The sequence below is a fragment of the Anolis sagrei genome, chromosome 2, assembly GCF_037176765.1.
Source record: "Anolis sagrei isolate rAnoSag1 chromosome 2, rAnoSag1.mat, whole genome shotgun sequence".
NCBI lineage: Eukaryota > Metazoa > Chordata > Lepidosauria > Squamata > Dactyloidae > Anolis > Anolis sagrei.
In genome coordinates this window covers 241,800,958-241,820,350 of record NC_090022.1, presented here as the reverse complement: position 1 = coordinate 241,820,350, position 19,393 = coordinate 241,800,958, and the positions used below count along the sequence as shown (strand labels likewise).

Sequence of the window (19,393 nt, the reverse complement as noted above, 5' to 3'; positions counted from 1 at the left end):
ATGACCGCATGGACCAGCCCACACCAGAGCTCCCTGTCAGCCACCCCCATCTCCTTCAAGGTCGAGGCCACCAGCATACATAAGATAAAACTGCAACTCTAATACTCACTAATTTTAGAGATATTTATATAGGAAAAAAGTGTCTCTTAGAATTGAAGAAATACAGTATATTACATCTTAAATCTTTTACCTTAAACTTGCGGCACAACTGTCAGAAACTCATTGATTTCCTGATTTGCTTATTTTCTTATGAGCTAAATCCAATACTACTCTTATTTCCAATCTTTCCTTCCAAAATTTAAACAGCGGTGGCAAAAGACAGAAGCAGAGAAGGAAATCCACACCAGGAGGTCGGTTTGTATCGGGTAATCAAAGCACGCCACAATTAACATTAAAATGCAACCATCTCATAAACTCATACATATTTACCTGAAAATTTTTGGCATTCATCTTTAGGATCTGATAAAAGTCAAAACTAGAGAAGCTCAATGCAAGACAGCTTCACAAATACTGGAAAGCAGGTTTGTGAAGCAAAAAAGCTGAGAACCAAATATGAAAGCCTATTGAAAACTGGCTAACTTTGCAAGCCAAAGCAGTCCCAAAACTGTCCACTTCTGTTATTTCACTGCAGCAATGAAAGCAATCTGGAGATACTGAAAGAGGGCACATTCTTTCCCACCTCTATCATCTTTGTTAATAGGTGATTTTTGAAAGATGTCAAGGTGGGGACATCTTTGTAAGGTCCCAGATTGACTTCGGACATTTTTCTAAGATTCAAGTTGTTTTCTGGAAAATGCAGGAAAAAATGAAGCTACACTAAGGATAGCTTCAATCATCTCTAACAGCAATTGCAGAAAATGCAGTTTAGCACCTTTTTTTCTTCAAAAGAATGGGATGCAGGCAGTTCCCAAGTTACAATCATCATCTTACAAATGACTTATAGTTACAAATGGGGGTGAGACAGCAGGAAGAAAAAGAAATCTACCCCTAGGAAATGTAATTAACTCCTGAAAGAGTTATCATAGAGAAAGTTATCTCCACAGAAGCTTTCTCACCAATCTTTGTTTCTACAACAAGCCAAAAAATTCAAAATCCAATTATCTCAGGGGCAGAAATCTTTTGAACAGAGGGACAGGCAGCAAATCAAATACAACAGGGGTCTTACCTCTTCCCTATGCTATGCAAAGCTTGAACATATACATACATACATGTGTGTGGGTGTCTGGAGTTACACTTTAAAAATGTACTTGTTCTGATTTACATACAAATTCGATTTAAGAACAAACATACAGAATCTATCTTGTTTGTAACTCGGGGGCCGCCTGTACGTCTAAAATCACTTCACTCAAGGATTTCATAATTCCTGATTTGAAACAAGTATTTCTAGGTTTACATATCAGTTACTAAACTTATCTAATTCTGTTTTTTAAAGAAAATGAGCAGTTCATTTGAATAATTCAAGGAATACTTATGAAAAGATTTTCAAACATCACCAAGAGGTTCTCCCCTTTAAAGAGGTTCCTATTCTCCCTTAAACTATATCACTCCACTGTCATGAATTATATCTATCTATTCTAAACTGTGAGATGGGTATAAATTTTTATAGAAAAGAACAATGCATACTACATGCCTCAAGTCATTAGTTAATTGATACCTTCACCATATGTATTTCATCAGTATTTTATTTTTACATATACCATATGGTATAGCTATACAGATTTATTTATCTGTTTTATTATTTTTTAAAAAGAAAACCAAACAAAAGGTAAAAGGACACAATGAAAATGCCTGGAATTTTTAGTCCCTAATTTTTAGAAACAAAACATACCATAGCAAGAATGTGTTGGTTAAGTACTTATATTTATCAGTATGCCATTTAGAAGAGAGTAAAAAATTATAACCAGCCTAAAGGGAAAAAATAATTTAGATGACAAATGTATTGCGGGTGAGAGGGAGAACATTCTTTCTGTATTGGGAAATGATACTTTATGGACTTAAGAGTAAATCCCTCTAGCTCATTTCAGTGACAAATAACCATTTTTTTCAGAGCCAGATGGTAAAACTGCAGGTGTCAAAGCTGGAGTTGTTATTTTTTTTCTCCAAAACAACTTCTGTGTAATGCAGGAAGAGTATTTCTGTTCCTTCCATCTCACTGAATGATTTTGGATTCTCATTTTATTATTACTGACATTACCATTTATTACATATCAGTAAAGTTTAAAGGGTGGCACAATGTGCCCAGCAAAATTCATATACAAACAGTGATCAGAGTCTAAATTTGAAAAGGAATATTGTTGTCCTTGTTGTTGTTTTTAGTCATTAATTCATACAATGTACATAGCACTGTACAACACAACCAAATAACAGTGAATCCTGCTATAGACATAACTCTACAAAACTCCATTTACTGCCATGATAAAATAAAAAAATACAATATAATATAAAGCAAACTAAAAAGCTTTATGCATACTCAAAATATACTGGACCAAAAATAATATCTCTATAAAATTCCAGAAGCTTTCAAAAATAGCTTTTTAATTTAGATTTTAAAATAATGAGGAAAGGAGGAGAGTGCAAATGTTCAGGGAGGCCATTCCAGGAGCATGGAGCTGAACTTAAGAAAAGGAAAAACTTGATTCGGCAAGAAGTCTGAGATTCCTTGAACACAAATCCTGAGTGGGCTGGGAAAAAGAAATACAAGCTGAAAGATAGTGGAGAGCTAGGTTGTGTAGGACTTTTGACATAAAAACAAGAAGACTGTACTGAATCCTAGAAGATATGGATAACCAATGAAGAGATATCAAAGCAATGGGCCAAAAAGATAATCTTAGCAGAAAAATACTGTATAGAAACCAGATCACGGAAGACTAGTAAAAAGATGATTACAACAATCAAGGCAAGAAATGAGCAAACATGAACTACGATCTTAGCAGAGGAAGCAGAAAGAAGAGATCCAATTTGGGCAATGTTATAAAGAAAAAAACAAAACAAAAAGACTTTGCTACAACCTCAGTGTAAGGAGCAAAAGACAAAAAGAATAAAAATGAATCCAATGAAATAGAAATAAAGTACAGAAAAAGATGAGGGAATTGTTTTCTTTTAAAAAACTGAAAGCCTAGAGGATATTCGAACTGCAGTACTTCGAATCAGGATTGCAGGGTGTTTTTTCTGAAAAAAATAATCATTGTTTCAGAGAGTATATCTAACTGTAACAGAGTTAGGAATAACCTTTGAAACAAATTGTATTTTTTTCCAATCATAGTGCTATAAATTCAGTGTGTTTTTACCTATTTGGCACAGTAATGTTGACTGACCCGTAACATTTATTACCACTCTGTCCACCATCCATGCAAGTGATTGTATATTCACAAAAGCTCATGTAAAAAAAATTTTTTTTTGGTCTAAAATTGTTTAGCCGCTTGTGCTCCCTCTATTTTATCGGTTTTCTCTTATTTGAGTAATGCTTTTGACACAATTTTTTTTAAAAAAAAAATGAAAATACAACCTAATGAAATTAGGGTTTATTACATTTCTTTTTCTCTCATCTTCCCTCTTCCTCCCTCCCTTCTTTCCTTTTTTATGTTGCAGGATACTAATATAGCTATATCTTTGATAGCTCCACATGGCAGTTTATTTATTTATTTATTTATTATTTGCTGCATGTATTCTCGACTTTCTCATCGCCATAGGGAGACTCAAGTCAGCTTACAACTCCAGCAAGATGCAATTTCACTTAAAACGTAGTCATAAAATCTCATATTTGTACAATGAGTTCCACTAACTAAATAACTGGCTGGTGAAATTATCTGGGAGCATATGGTGGTCTTCCAAAATGCAAAGACATTATATTACAACCTCTCTCATTTCACCTAAAAACAGAAATCTGGTTTGTTACTTGAATGAGGAATAATTACAACTGAAAAAATTCATGATGACTTTTCATTCCTCGCTGTTCAGCTTTAAACTACAACTAAACAAAGAATTTTAAGTCTGAGCTTTAGCAATTTTTGGTGGAAAATGTGTTCTTTATAAAATGAAAAGATGTGTCCTTTTGAAAAGGTCTGCTTTTCAAATCTAAAGGCTTCTCTTCTTCTTTAAAAGCAAAATGTGAGCATGTCAAAGGGTTAGTCAATGAGCCACACTGACTCATATGTTTTGTCGGCCATTATCCAAAAACATAGTCCCAGTAAAATGAAAGAAACATAGCATGCCATTTTCTTTGTTTGTTCTGAGATTCCATGTCATTACTGAAAGAATAGTGCCAGAATGGGTATGTGTATATTGGGGTGTATTCTTTAGAACGACTAACTTCAATAATAGCTATCAGAGAAATAAAATGGCATTTACAGAATTATGACCTTGGGAATCCCATAGAAGCCCTAGACAAAAAGGGCTAATGTGATTTTGAAGGACAAGTTCAAGTGATTTTGAAGGACACATGCAAGGAAATTTTTAGGAAAGATAATGGAGCTGAGACAGTTGATGGATTATTAATTTATGAAAAGATAAGTAATAAATTGATTTTTCAACCCATATGGGATTACAACCACAGAGTAAGGTTATTATAGGAAGAACTCCTTTTTCTGATTACTATTCTTTTGCCAAATGTATTCAAAATTATCGAGTACAGGATGAAATATATTGGTTTATGAAAAAGGAGCTATCATTTTGTATGACAGAATTTTATCATGCTTATCATACCTTATAATATGAACTGCAAAACCGATGGTACATCTAATAAGAAAAAAGACTATAGTTTTAACTGTAGAAGTCTGAAAAGTAACAATGAAGGACAAATGAAGGGGAACTCTCTTTCCACTGAAATAATTGGTGCAGTAAGCCTACTGATTGCTTCAGACTACACAGTTATTTGAAAGTACACTGAAATCAGCAGAATTTATTCCTAAGGAAGTGTATTTAATACTGGGATTCTAGGCTGCTATATAGTAGCCTCCTGTCATTTATATTGGCTTACTTCTTGATATTTGTTTACTATCTCACTATTGTTTATTCAAATCTAAACTGTTTACACACTTCACACTTTATAATCCAATACACTGGCAAGTTATGAACAAGATAGGTTCTGCAGGCTTGTTCTTAAGTTGCATTTGTTTGTAAGTCAGGACAGGTATATTTTAAGTGAAACTCCAGCCAAATATATATCAGCTTTGGATAGCATAAGGAAGGATTAACACCCCTGTGGGGTTTGTTTTGCAGTCTGTGCCACTGTTCAAAAGATTTCACCTCATTTTCCATCCCTGTGATAATTGGTTTGGAAAAAACTGGCTTGTTGTGGAAACAAGGATTGGTGATAAAACTTCAGTGGAGACACCTTTTCCTGATAATAACTCTCTTGGGAGTGAATTTCCCTTCCGAGAGGTAGATTTTTTTCAATTCCTGTTGTCTTATCTCAGTTTGTGACTATGAGTTGTTTGTGAGTTGGATGTATGTAACTCAGGGACTGCTTGTATATACATAGAGTCTTGCTTACCCAACATAAATGGGCCAGCAAAACATTGGATAAGCAAAAATGTTGAATAATAAAGATTAAGGAAAGCCTATTAAACATCAAATTATGTTATAATTTTACAAATTAAGCACCAAAACATCATGTTTTACAACAAATCAACAGAAAAAGCAGTTAAATACACAGCAACGTTATGTAGTAATTACTGTATTTACGAATTTAGCACCAAAACATTACAATGTATTGAAACAGCTGTGGATCCAGGCAAGAGGAAGACTGCGTTGGATGATACAGAACATTGGATGAGCGGAGGTTGGATAAGTGAGACTCTACTATATGTAGCCTGAAAGTTACTGACCTATCAGCACAGAAAATATTAAAGGACAGAAAATGGAAGACAGATGAGGGCATCTAGGAAATAGTACTTTTGTCCTCTAGATATTACCCTCTTTTCATCCTCCTTCATGAGTCACAAAACATGGAAAGAGGAAAATGAAGGCCCCATAATAAGAAAGATCACAGCGTCACTTCTGTTGCCACGAAGGGAAGGAACTAGAGGGGAGTAATATCCTGCATACCTAGGCCGCCTGAGCCCAGAAACACGGGACAGCTGCACGGACTGCCATAATTCAGGGGAGAACCTGACTCTTGTAATTAGACTCAGTGTCCCATCTCTCTCCCCCATCCCCAAAGAATGTTAACCCAGGATACTGTCACATTATGCAGCTTTCCCCAGATTAAACTGGATCAGTCCATGTGCATTTTGTAGACATCTGCAGGCTGATCCATCCTCACACCCACCAACCTAAATGATCAATGTAGATGAGCCCATATCCACTGTAGTTCCTTTGCTGGGATTTGTGCATTAGTAAGTATTAATGGTTCTAAAAGAAAATATGACAATCCAAATTAAATTTGAATGCAGGCACACAAAAATTATTTTTCATCCATGCTTTTGACCATTCATGGTTGAAAGAATTTCCAAAAAGAGAAAAAAAATCCCAAAAGCAAACCTTGTTTTTGTTCATTTTATATCAGGGATGCCACTTTATTATGTCACTGTGTATAATGGGATGTATAATGGAAGAATTTTGCCATCTATAGCGGTCTTGGAACCAAACACAGACAGATGCCGAGGGCCCACTGTGTAGTAGATAAGCAAGTCCACCATCAGGTCTCAAAACAACACTGTGTCCTGTCATGTATGCAATATTTAACACAATATTTCCCAGGCTTTTTAACTGATTATTTTAGTGAGCTAGCTTGGATCACACTCAGGGAGAAAGGCAATGTATAAATGAAATTGATGATAGATAGATAAACAGACAGATAGATAGAAAGATAGATAATAAATAGATCATAAGGGAACAGAGAAAAAGGCCCTTCTGCTTACATGAATTCTGAAATATTGCCCCTTCACCAGTAGCCACCTCTCCCAGTGTATTCCACTCCGTTCCTGATACTGGGAGCAGGGTATCTGTACTGCAGGTTGGGTCTTTGGAAAATTGTTTCATTTGGTTTATATTTGAGAAGGATGCACTCTTTTATTTGAGAAGGATACACTCTTTGTCATTTGACATGACTTTAATTGAACTGATGCTATAATAGTCGAAGTGACAGAAAGGCATCAGAAAGCCCTGGCAGTGATATGCTTTCGGCCCTGAAGGCATGGCTTCCAGAGTATCTTTCCTTCTGACAGCTTATCAGGCAGACTACAAAATCAGGTTACAGACCCTGGCCTGTGAGTCATTGATTAAATATCAATATACATTTTAATTATTAGATTTCTTATCCTTCTACCATAGATAAGCTGTAACAGCCAGGAATACACATGGCTTAGAAAGTAAAATCATTTCACTCTACAGTTTGAAACTTCTTTTTGCATTTATAATGAAGTAATAAGGTCAAGTACTTTTTAGCCATCTGTTCCTACCATGCCATGCACATCACCCTTCGTAAAAAGCAGGGTATCTCACAGAGCAGAGTGATTGCTTTGTGCAAAATACCAGTCGCCTATCTGTGCGACCACACCTGCTGTGCACACCAACGTGTCCCCTTCACTGAACTAATTTGTATCTACTAGGCCAGTTAATGCTGCACTTCTTTTGTATCTCCTTTGCCAACCATGACAGCTGCCGCAAGGATAACTGTGGCGCATGTGAAGCCCTTCAGAGCCGCTCACAGTTATGCCCATACAAAATACACCGCTGGGTAATATGCTCTCCTGTGAAGCATGTGGAAACCCAAACACAAAACCAGAAAGCTAAATTTAAAAGCTGCCTTTCAGCTAAGCATTGCATACATAGGTCTGTCTACTTCCTCTGACAATTAAAAAAAAAAAGATAGCTTTGCAAACCCATAGAGTGTGATACTGATCAACAAAAGTTCTAACCAAATGGCAACCAATTTTAATTAGCAAGATGCACTATTAAAAAGTATATAAAAAGAGCAGAACAGTGAAGACTTGCTTCATTTGAATACTGTGGATCTTCTTTGGTGGATCAACATATCTACAAAGGTTCTGATCTATTAAGTAATTCCAATACTTCTTAATTTGTAGCAATAAAAGTTCAACTCTTATCCCCCCTCCCCTGGCTACAGGTCTGGTTGGAGCTATACCAGTGCAAGAAGACAGTGGCATGGCAGTGAATTGAGTAAATAACATGGCAGTAAATGGAGTAAATAGGGTGGAATGGGCACCAGTCAAAGAACATATTTTCTGTCACCATCTAGATAAAAAAAAATGTCCTAAGAAGTCTATTTTCTCAATGTCTAGTTTCCATGAGAATCTTGGAAGTTTTGAGAAGGCTGCCTCGGTAATCTACATTAAGGTGCAATCAATGTAAATGCATATATTTGGATTGCAGGCATAAGTTAATAGAGAAGGGGAGGAGAAAATTAAATGTATGACTGCCATTTTCAGCAGTATTATACATCTAAGAAAGTATATTTCTAGTCTTCAATCAAAGGGTGCATCTATACAGTCAAATAAATGCAGTTTGACACCACTTCATCCACAATGGCTCAAAGGTATGTGATCCTGGGAGCCATAGTTTTGTAAGGTCTTTAGCCTTCTCGGCCAAAAAGGACTGATGCAGACTACAACTCCCATGATGCTTTATTTATTTAATGTCAAAAGCAGTTCGTAAATAAGTATAAAACTGATAAAAATAGCGAGAACATAAGTGGTTAAATAATTTTTGACCACAAAAGGGCAACAGCAACCGCATTGTCTGTAGCTTTAAACAATTCTTCCTCTGTGCATGAGGTAGGGCATCATGGACAAGCATACATATGCGAAGTTGTTTGTTCTGCTCCACAGTCACACTAGGTGGAGGATTCTTCAGGGTAGTACCATTTTGCCAGGTTGTCTTTTCATCTGCCAACTCTCATTTCTGAGTCTGTTCTGGGGCTTCCAAGTTACCCATTTTTGGTTTACCCCTGGATGCTAAAATATTTTGCTCCAATTTTCTTGTAATGTGTGTAATTTGTGACAATGAAAATACCTTAATATTTAATTTTTATGTCATTATAAAACTTTTTAATAATGCCAGAAGCAAAGAAAGGCTAGCAGAATAAAAGAAACAATGAAAACTAAGTCATTCTCTGGAAAAAGCAAGGCATACTACATTGTTTCTGAAGAAGAAAAACATGGAGTGTACTTTATTTCTGTGTTTTATAGTTGACTCTCAAAGGGTTAGACATTTTGATTGTAACAAAATAGTGTAATAATATAATCTTTGTATTAATGGAAATAAAATAGAGGAAGCTCTTTCAACCAGTGTTTGGTTGATATTTTGAGCTATAAATAAAAGCTATGGTTCATGCACCAATAACTTTTGGTGATAGCCGCAACAGAATGTTACAGTTCTTCTCATACGTAAATTCATGAAAAGTAACAATATTATGAACTCTTACAAGAGTTATTCCGTCCCCCCTTTCAATAGCTTTATATAGCTTCGAAGAGGATTTTTTTAAAAAGCAGCACAGAACTAGATGTTAAGTGATCAGAAAGTTCTTTGTCTGCATTTACAGAGGGAAATACTTTTAAAGTTCAACACGCTTCATTTTACAAGACTGTTTGCCACAATTAAATTGGAATGCTGAAAACATGGTCTGATAGTAATGGAATACATGGCAAAGCATGGTGTTCATTTCCCTAAACACCAAAGCAAAACACAGCCCCTTTTTATAATTCAGCTACCCAATCAATTCTGGGATGTTTTGCATATTAAAAATTAGGGGTCAATTAGCAATGCCAGAAAGCAACTACATAGCCATAATCTCTGTATTAATTCACTCTATGCTCATTTTTAGTTAGCATACTGGTTTGATTGTGTGAATCAAGCACTCATGAATATTCAAGCTCTCTGACAGTGAAAAAATATTTTTTCCGCATTTCCCTATAATTATTTATTCAATTTATATTCCATCTTTTAATCTAGGCATCTCAGAGGAAGATTTTATATTCTGTAATATCAATTGACTGTCTATATATAATAGAAGAAGAAAGACCATTTTAATATTGTTTTAATAAAAATGAATTATTTCACAGAAGCAACTTCTTATCCAGTTATCTGAGTCTACTAAAGCTTGACATAAACTTGGGCTTGGTTTGGCTCCCTGAAGTCAAAAGATAAGATGCACTTAAAGGTAAATATTTTGCCCACATCCAATTGTTAGTCCCAATTTAAGTAGACCCACTGAATCAATGGAACCTATGTGAAGTTGACGTAACAAGCTCCCATTGATTTAACAGGTCTGTTCGAATTAGGACTAATAACTGAATTTAACCCACATTATCCCAATATTCATTACTCTGGTTGCAGCAAATGTATTATTTTTAATGTGATGAGCACATATTCCTAAATAGGTCCCCCCTCTGTGAATTGGCAAATACAATGTTATACTTTATGTACCCAGTCATTTTCATGATTTTCCATTGTTAGCAGCATATTGTTAACTCTACCATCCTACCTCACAAAGCCTTCCAGTATCATGTAAGAAATTCTAAAGGGTTTCAAAATGTTCCTTCTGTCTTTTGAATGAAAGAAGAGTAAGGATGTGTGGTGTTTTTGTAGTATTTGTTTTATTTATAAACATATGAAAAAAGGCATATTAGCAGCAAAGAGACACTATAACAGGCAGCAACTGTTATAACTCTGTCTTAGAACAATGATTGCAATGGTGTGGTCTTCCTGATGTTCTTAGACTGCAACTCCCATCCTAGCTAGCATGGTGATAAGCGAAGAAACCTGGAAGTTGCAATTGGACAACATCTGGAGGGCTGTACAATGTCCACATACTCTGCACTCTATATACAGCTTCAAACATCCCAACACATCCAACACATCTCCAATTTTTTATATTAGATGATGCATTCCTTCTCCCTGACAACTGCAGGATTGTGGCAGCAAACCATTGCTTGTTCTTCCTGTGGTCCTGAAAAAAACCACCCCTTTGAAGACTGAATTCCAAGGCAAACAAGGAAACAACCCTAGAACTGAGTATCATTTCTGAAGGTCAAGCCATTCCTCTGTAGTGATCAAGATCATCAAGCTCAAAATCATACTAATGGTTCCCACTCAACTCATGAGCAAGTCCTTAACAAAAAATAAACGATAATAATATTTTAATAAAATTGTAACAGACAAAAAATGAATGTGGAAGGAATCTAAGAATACATTACATGAGAGTTTTAGAGTAGATGAAACTGAAAGTTAGTACTACTAAACTTGTAAGATAGAACGATGTATTAATTCCCTTTCATTCATCTCTCTCTATAATGCTTCAAGATGCATTAACATAAGTTGCTCTTCTTGCAGGCCCGAGGCCATGAAAGCCACTCTAAAATTAATAAAACTAATAAACAAAAGTTAAATGAACACTTTAAATGGCAGATGAAAAAGATAGCAGCTCAGGATTGTGGTGGAGAGCCTTTTATGTTAACTGATTTGGCATACGCGGCACTATCAATATTACATCTTTCTCAAATGAGATACAAACCATTAGATATTCTATTTATAGTCCTTCGTTCTGGCACCTGCACCACAATATGAGCAGAGATGGAGACTTCTATAATTTTGCCATATATTCATATTATGTTTGACATTTTAAAAGCTTATGAGAAGGGGAAGGGCAGAGGCTCAGTAGTAAACACATCCCTTCCCAGCAAATTGAATCACTGACATGTGAAGGAAGGGTTGGGAAAGACTTCTGTCAAAAGCATTCAACCAACAAGAAGCAGGACAGAATGATGGTCTGACTTGATGTATGTTCTTATACTTCCCAACCTAGAAGTTCTGTGAAAACCTAAACCCTGTCAGAAAGGTTTATACAGCATGCTGAATTTGGCATTCCCATCAATCATACAAGATCTATTGTCAATATAATCGGACTATGTTAGCTGAAGGCACTTTTTACTGAACTGGACCTAAATACCCTAAAGCAGTGGTTCCCAACCTTTTTTTTTTTTTTAACCAGGGACCACATTGACCAAGGACCACTCTCCAACATTAGTACCAAAAGGGTTACAAATCAATTTTTGGTCAACTTTATATTCGGTTTGGTTATTTGAGGTGCTGATTCAGAAAATTGCATTGGATAGACCACATCAGCTCTAGTTTTTGATACAGAACATATGCCATCCAGTAGTCACCATCTGCTCACCCACAGAATACCATATTTAATAATCTAGAGCTGATGTGGTTGATCCAATGCAATTTTCTGAACCAGCACCCCAAATAACCCCAGGCAAAGGCCTAAAAACGAAGACACCAAGGTGCCCCCGCTTCTAGGCATCACATGGAACTGCTCCACTCCATGTGGGGAGGGAGGAGGAAGAGAAGCAGCAGTCAGGAGTCTTGTTGTCACACCTTTCATGGGTAGTCAGCCTCTCCCCTCCCTACATCCCTGTTGCCTCAGCGCTATAAGAGGGCTTTGTGAGACCAGTTGCTCTCTTTGCAACGATGTAGTAATGGTGAGGCTGCAAACCATATTTTAGTTCTTGGGAACCACTGGTGGTCCACAAACCACAGGTTGGAAACCACTGCCTAATCTTGGAAACTAAGTCTTGCTTAGTACTTGGATGGAAGACCCCTAATGCTGCAGGCTATATTTCTGAGGAAGGAACTGGCAAAACCACTTCTGATTTTTCCTTGCCTTAAAGAACCCTATGAAAGTCATGAGGTTACCATCCACATACATCTTTTACTGAACAGAGATTGTTGTAGATGCTCTTGTACAATGCGCTATTATGATTTTAAAAAGGAATCTTTAGGTCAGGGATGTGAAATGTGTTGTCTTCCATATGTTGCTTAACTAAAAACGCATTCGATCATTGGTTATGTTCACTAGGCCTAGAAGGAAGGTGAATGTAACGCATTGAACAGGCTACAGATTCCCTTGCCTTGTGTTTAATCAAAATTATGTTTGTGGGGATCATAGCATGAAACTGGGGCTGGATTAACACTTAAGCAAAATAAGCACATGTTTAGGACATCAAGGGAATGGGGCATCACAGAAACTTTCCATTGCCAGATTTACCATGGACCATATGGTGCAAAACTGCAAATGGCGCACCTAAACTAAATTCCACAAGAAGAGATTCCCACAATAAAAGATTTTGCAATCAGAAAAAGTAAGAGAAAACATTTCAAGTATACATAAAATGAAAGTAATATATAAAATAAACATTATTTTCCATCTAAAGGTCTTAATCCGGTCCTGTGTGAAACAGGCCTGTTTTTCACAAACTGTTTTCTATTGTAGTACCTAGTCAACTTGGACAGATCCAATGAGCAATTTCACCAGCCTTCCTGGGGCTTTGACACAAGAAGTGCTCTTCTCCTACATGAAAATACTTCTTTTAAAGGTTTTTATTGAGTGGTTTGTACCTGAATCTATTGATGTTTCATGAGGTTTTCTTTTCTTTTAACAAAAATTGGCACCCCCTAAAATATCTATTTTCCAATGGATGGAATCTAGGCACAAAACCTAACCTATGTTGTAATTCTTTCAAACAAACTGCCCATAGGATCTACACACAAATCAGCTGTCTCTAGCATCTCTTACACCAGTTCATCTCTCTTTTTTCCTCCAGTGCTGGGACATGGAAAGCAATTCCTTATCCTAAACTACGTAGGACCCATATTTAGACCTTGTAGCTTATGAGTCATGGCTTGGACCTTTAAAGAGCATAGTGAAATCCATCATCTTGGGTTCAGTGTAAGTGAAAGGAAGTTATGTTCTTTAAAACAATGGTAGTTCTTCATCTGCACCTTTCATTCGTATAATGAAAGAGAATGAAAAATTGGCAGTTTGTCAGCCAACAAAACCAGCACCTAATTGATGAAAGTAAAATGTAGTACTTCAAAAGAATGCAAACGCTGGTACATCATTATTAAAATGTCAAAATCAATCTTTTTAAACAATATCATACCAATAAAGTCTGTATGCAGAAAAGATTAAACTGCCATTATGATTTCACATTAGAACCCAATGACTACATATCAATCATGATAAATCATTTATAGAGGAACAAATTGTCTGTTTTCAAAAGAACAGTGACAAGCGGTGATGGAACTGGTTTTCACCTGCAGTCAGGTAATGCACAGGTAGTAGCCAAAACTATGGCCTGTTACAAAATACCTTGATTTTTTTCCTTCCTGTTTGAACCCAGCACTTCTTTGACAATGTGCTAATGCAGAAGTTAAATGACAAAAGTTTGTTTGTAAAAGTACCATAATGAAAGCCATAATTAATGCAGCCATCCACATAAGGTCTCTATCAGTTTCAAATCCTGTTTTTTTTTTCTGTGAAGAGAAAAATTATAGCATACCACTATATGTATAGGTAAATGTAAAGGTTTCTCCTGACATTAAGTCTAGTCATGTCTGACTCTGGGGAGTGGTGCTCATCTCCATTTCTAAGCCAAAGAGCTGGCATTGTCCATAGACACCTCCAAGGTCATGTGGCCAGCATGACTGCATGGAGTGCCATTACCTTCTTGCAGAAGCGGTACTTATTGATCTACTCACTTGTTTTCGAACTACTAGGTTTGAAGAAGCAGGAACTCACCCCGCTCCCTTTTTGTCAGCAAGTTCAGCAGCTCAGTGGTTTGACCCATTGCACCACCAGGTATACAGGTATACAGTACCTAAAATATCTATTACCTTGTACACATAGACACATGCTGGTACCTCATCAGCACTGCTTCCATGAATGCATGTACTATGTAAAACAATATGGATACAAAGAGAAGCATCATGCTATGTGTGGCAGCTACCCATCCTTTCCAATCATAGATATCAGTCATTGACTGAAACTTACACATATAGAAACATTACTGTAAACATACAGTGTTAAAACTTACCTGTTTAGGTATTCGAAAAAGTGAATTCTTAAAAAATATATCCTTGGCCTGACTCCATGTCCCGTCAATGATGATAATTACACAGGGATCAGAGGAGTTTATATTTATTTCTTCCAAATTTGTTGCTCCAGCTCCAGGGTATAATATTAAGGTATTTGAATTTTTGCAGACAGATGCCAACTCTGGGTACCTACATAAATGTAAAAAAAAACAAAACAAAACTTCAGTTTTTCTTCTAATGAAGATGAGACATGTAACTATATCATCTCATTCAATCTCAGTTACCAAACTTTGTACCCAATTACAGTTAAGGTGTTGCTGGCTTCTAAATTCTAAATGCTGGCATGGCCCAGTTAATAAAGCCTCTAACAAAGAAACTGGTTTTTGATTTTTATGACTGACCAGCCCCCTTTTACTTTTCCACTGCCTACCAAAGGCATGGGCAAATTTGGGCTTTCAGGTGTTTTGGACTTTTGCTCCCACAATTCCTAACAGCCAGTAAGCTAGCTGGAATTTCTAGGAATTGTCCAAAAAACCTGGAGGGCTGAAGTTTCCCCATGCCTGGTCTAGCTAAAAGTGGTTCTCAACCTGTGGGTCTCCAGGTGTTTTGGCCTACAACTCCCAGAAATCCCAACCAGCTTACCAGTTGAAGGCCAAAACATCTCGGGACCCACAGGTTGAAAACCACTGAACCGGAAGGTTTATAGCACTGGGGGCCTGGTTAGAGAGAGGAGGAGAAATATTTTTAAGTGTCAAGTTGCAGCAGCATGTTTGCAGTAGACAATGTAATGAAGCTTCAAATAGGAACAGACCTCTCTAACTCTATGATTCTATGTTGAATTGTTAAGTAATAGTAGGGTGCATGTATTGTCAACACTACTTTGGGAATTATCACTGGGCATATTTTATATATATTGATGTTAAACACAATGTTAATCTCCCAGGCTGTATTGCCATGTTCCAGAAGCATTCTCTCCTGATGTTTCACCTGCATCTGTGGCAGGCATCCTCAGAGGTTGTGAGGCCTTGTTAGAAACTAGGAAAATAAGGTTTATATTTCTGTGGAATGTCTGACATGGTGGTTGTTAGAGTGGTCCAGCATTTCTGTGTTCTCAAATAATATGCTGTGTACAGGTTTGTTCCATTTAGTTTTCTTGGCAAGGATACTGGAGTGGTTTGCCATTGCCTTCCCCAGGGATCACGCTTGGTCTGACCTCTCTGCCACAACCGTCCCGTCTTGGGTGTCCCTTCACGGTTTCGCTCATGACATCATTGAGGTGCTCAAGCTCCAGCGCCCCGACAAGGCGGTGATCCTTTGCTGGAGGTGGGAAGGTGGGAAGTCAAATGACAACAGGGATCACAGGCAAGCATGGTCTGGGAGAACAAAATGAAGCGGGACGCAGGCTGATAGAATTTTGCCAGGAAAACTCGCTGTGTATAACGAATACTCTCTTCCAACAACCTAAAAGGCGGCTTTACACATGGACCTCACCAGACGGTCAACACCGAAATCAGATTGACTACATCCTTTGCAGCCAAAGGTGGCGGACATCCATCCAGTCGGTGAAAACAAGACCTGGGGCTGACTGTAGCTCAGATCACGAACTTCTTATTGCCCAATTTAGAATAAAACTAAAGAGATCAGGGAAAATACACAGACCAGTTAGATATGATCTCACTAACATTCCTAGCAAATATACAGTGGAAGTGAAGAACAGATTTGAAGGACTAGATTTAGTAAACAGAGTCCCAGAAGAACTATGGACAGAAGTCCGAGACATTGTTCAGGAGGCGGCAACAAAGTACGTCCCAAAGAAAAAGAAAACCAAGAAGGCAAAATGGTTGTCTGCTGAGACACTGGAAGTAGCCCAAGAAAGGAGGAAAGCAAAAGGAAACAGGGATAAGGGGAGATATGCCCAGTTAAATGCGCAATTCCAGAGGTTAGCCAGAAGAGATAAGGAACTATTTTTAAATAAGCAATGCATGGAAGTGGAAGAAGACAACAGAATAGGAAGGACAAGAGACCTCTTCCAGAAAATTAGAAACATTGGAGGTAAATTTCAGGCAAAAATTGGTATGATAAGAAACAAAGATGGCAGGGACCTAACAGAAGCTGAAGAGATCAAGAGAAGGTGGCGAGACTATACAGAAGATCTGTATAGGAAGGATAATAATATTGAGGATAGTTATGATGGTGTGGTGAATGAATTAGAACCAGACATCCTGAGGAGTGAGGTTGAATGGGCCTTAAGAAGCATTGCTAACAACAAGGCAGCAGGAGACGACGGGATCCCAGCTGAACTGTTTAAAATCTTAAAAGATGATGCTGTCAAGGTGATGCATGCCATTTGCCAGCAAATATGGAAAACACAAGAATGGCCATCAGACTGGAAAAAATCAACTTATATCCCCATACCAAAAAGGGAAATGTGAAAGACTGCTCCAACTTCCGTACAGTGGCCCTTATTTCTCATGCCAGTAAGGTAATGCTCAAGATCCTGCAAGGAAGACTCCAGCAATACATGGAGCGAGAGTTGCCAGATGTTCAAGCTGGGTTTAGAAAAGGTAGAGGAACGAGAGACCAAATTGCCAATATCCGCTGGATAATGGAGAAAGGCAGGGAGTTTCAGAAAAACATCTACTTCTGCTTCATTGACTATTCTAAAGCCTTTGACTGTGTGGATCATAATAAATTGTGGCAAGTTCTTAGAGGGATGGGCATCCCAAGCCACCTTGTCTCTCTCCTGAGGAATCTGTACAAGGACCAAGTAGCAACAGTAAGAACTGACCACGGAACAACAGACTGGTTCAAGATTGGGAAAGGCGTACGGCAAGGCTGCATCCTCTCACCCAACCTTTTTAACTTGTATGCAGAACACATCATGCGATGTGCGGGGCTGGATGAATGCAAAGCTGGGGTGAAAATTGCTGGAAGAAACATTAACAACCTCAGATATGCAGATGACACCACTCTGATGGCCGAAAGCGAGGAGGAGTTGAGGAGCCTTTTAATCAAGGTGAAAGAAGAAAGCGCAAAAGCCGGGTTGCAGCTAAACGTCAAAAAAACCAAGATTATGGCAACAAGAATGATTGACAACTGGAAAATAGAGGGAGAAACCGTGGAGGCCGTGACAGACTTTGTATTTCTAGGTGCAAAGATTACTGCAGATGCAGACTGTGGCCAGGAAATCAGAAGACGCTTACTTCTTGGGAGGAGAGCAATGTCCAGTCTCGATAAAATAGTAAAGAGTAGAGACATCAGACTGGCAACAAAGATCCGCCTAGTCAAAGCCATGGTCTTCCCTGTAGTAACCTACGGATGTGAGAGCTGGACCTTAGGGAAGGCTGAGCGAAGGAAGATCGATGCTTTTGAGCTGTGGTGTTGGAGGAAAGTTCTGAGAGTGCCTTGGACTGCGAGAAGATCCAACCAGTCCATCCTCCAGGAAATAAAGCCTGACTGCTCACTGGAGGGAAAGATACTAGAGACAAAGTTGAAGTACTTCGGTCACATCATGAGGAGACAGGAAAGCCTAGAGAAGACAATTATGCTGGGGAAAGTGGAAGGCAAAAGGAAGAGGGGCCGACCAAGGGCAAGATGGATGGATGGCATCCTTGAAGTGACTGGACTGACCTTGAGGGAGCTGGGGGTGGTAACGGCCGACAGGGAGCTCTGGCGTGGGCTGGTCCATGAGGTCACGAAGAGTCGGAGACGACTGAACGAATGAACAACAACACAGGTTTGTTCATTAAGTGCTCTGCTCTGGCTGACTTCTCTCACTGAAGTAGTCTGCAGTGCCTTTCATGTTTCTTGATTCATGTTTGGATGCTGCGTTTGGTGGTCTCTATGTAGATTTGTCTACAGCTGCATGATATACGGTAGGCTCCTGCAGAGCTGTGAGGATCCCTCTTGTCCTTTGCTAAACGTAGCATTTGTTGGATTTTCTTAGTGGATTTGTAGATAGTTTGTAAGTTGTGTTTCTTCATCAGCTTCCCTATTATGGATCCTTGTGAATTGATGGCAGTTACTTTTATCTACTGTTATTTTAAAATTGTATAATCTTGATTTTATGCTACATGGGTTCACCGGGGGGGGGGGGGGTGTTGTTATAACTTTAAGTAATTTGTTTTATACTTTTGCACCATTTTTACTTGTTGTTTGTTATATGTGCCTTGTAAGCCATCCTGAGTCTCTTCGGGAAGATGGTGGCGGGATATATAAAGATGATGATGATTATTATTATTATTATTTTGAGGTCAGTAGTTCCCTTGATGTATGGTAAGAATACTTTTCCTCTGGATGGATCTTTGTCTTTACTCTCGTGGCTTGTTCCCGGTCTTGCAGCTCTTCTGATGTCTGCGGTGGAGTATTATTGGAGAACACAGAAACGCTGGACCACTCTAGCAACTACCATGTCAGACTACACAGAGAAGCCATTGAAATCCATAAGCATGTGGACAAGAAACTATGAAAATGAAAAAAACTTGGCTACCAGTATTAAAGACCTCTAAAATCATACCAGTAAATAAAGAATACTCAAAAAGAGGAGAATTCC

General features: G+C 38.0%; 1 protein-coding gene across 1 annotated transcript in view; it reads right to left on the bottom strand.

Annotated features, from left to right (window-relative positions):
* Positions 1 to 19,393, bottom strand: part of DTWD2 (DTW domain containing 2) — a 107,232-nt gene that overhangs the window by 21,993 nt on the left and 65,846 nt on the right. The window contains exon 4 of the mRNA XM_060761940.2: positions 14,841 to 15,030. Coding sequence (XP_060617923.2) covers positions 14,841 to 15,030 — 190 coding nt within the window. The remainder of the gene's footprint in view (positions 1 to 14,840; positions 15,031 to 19,393) is intronic.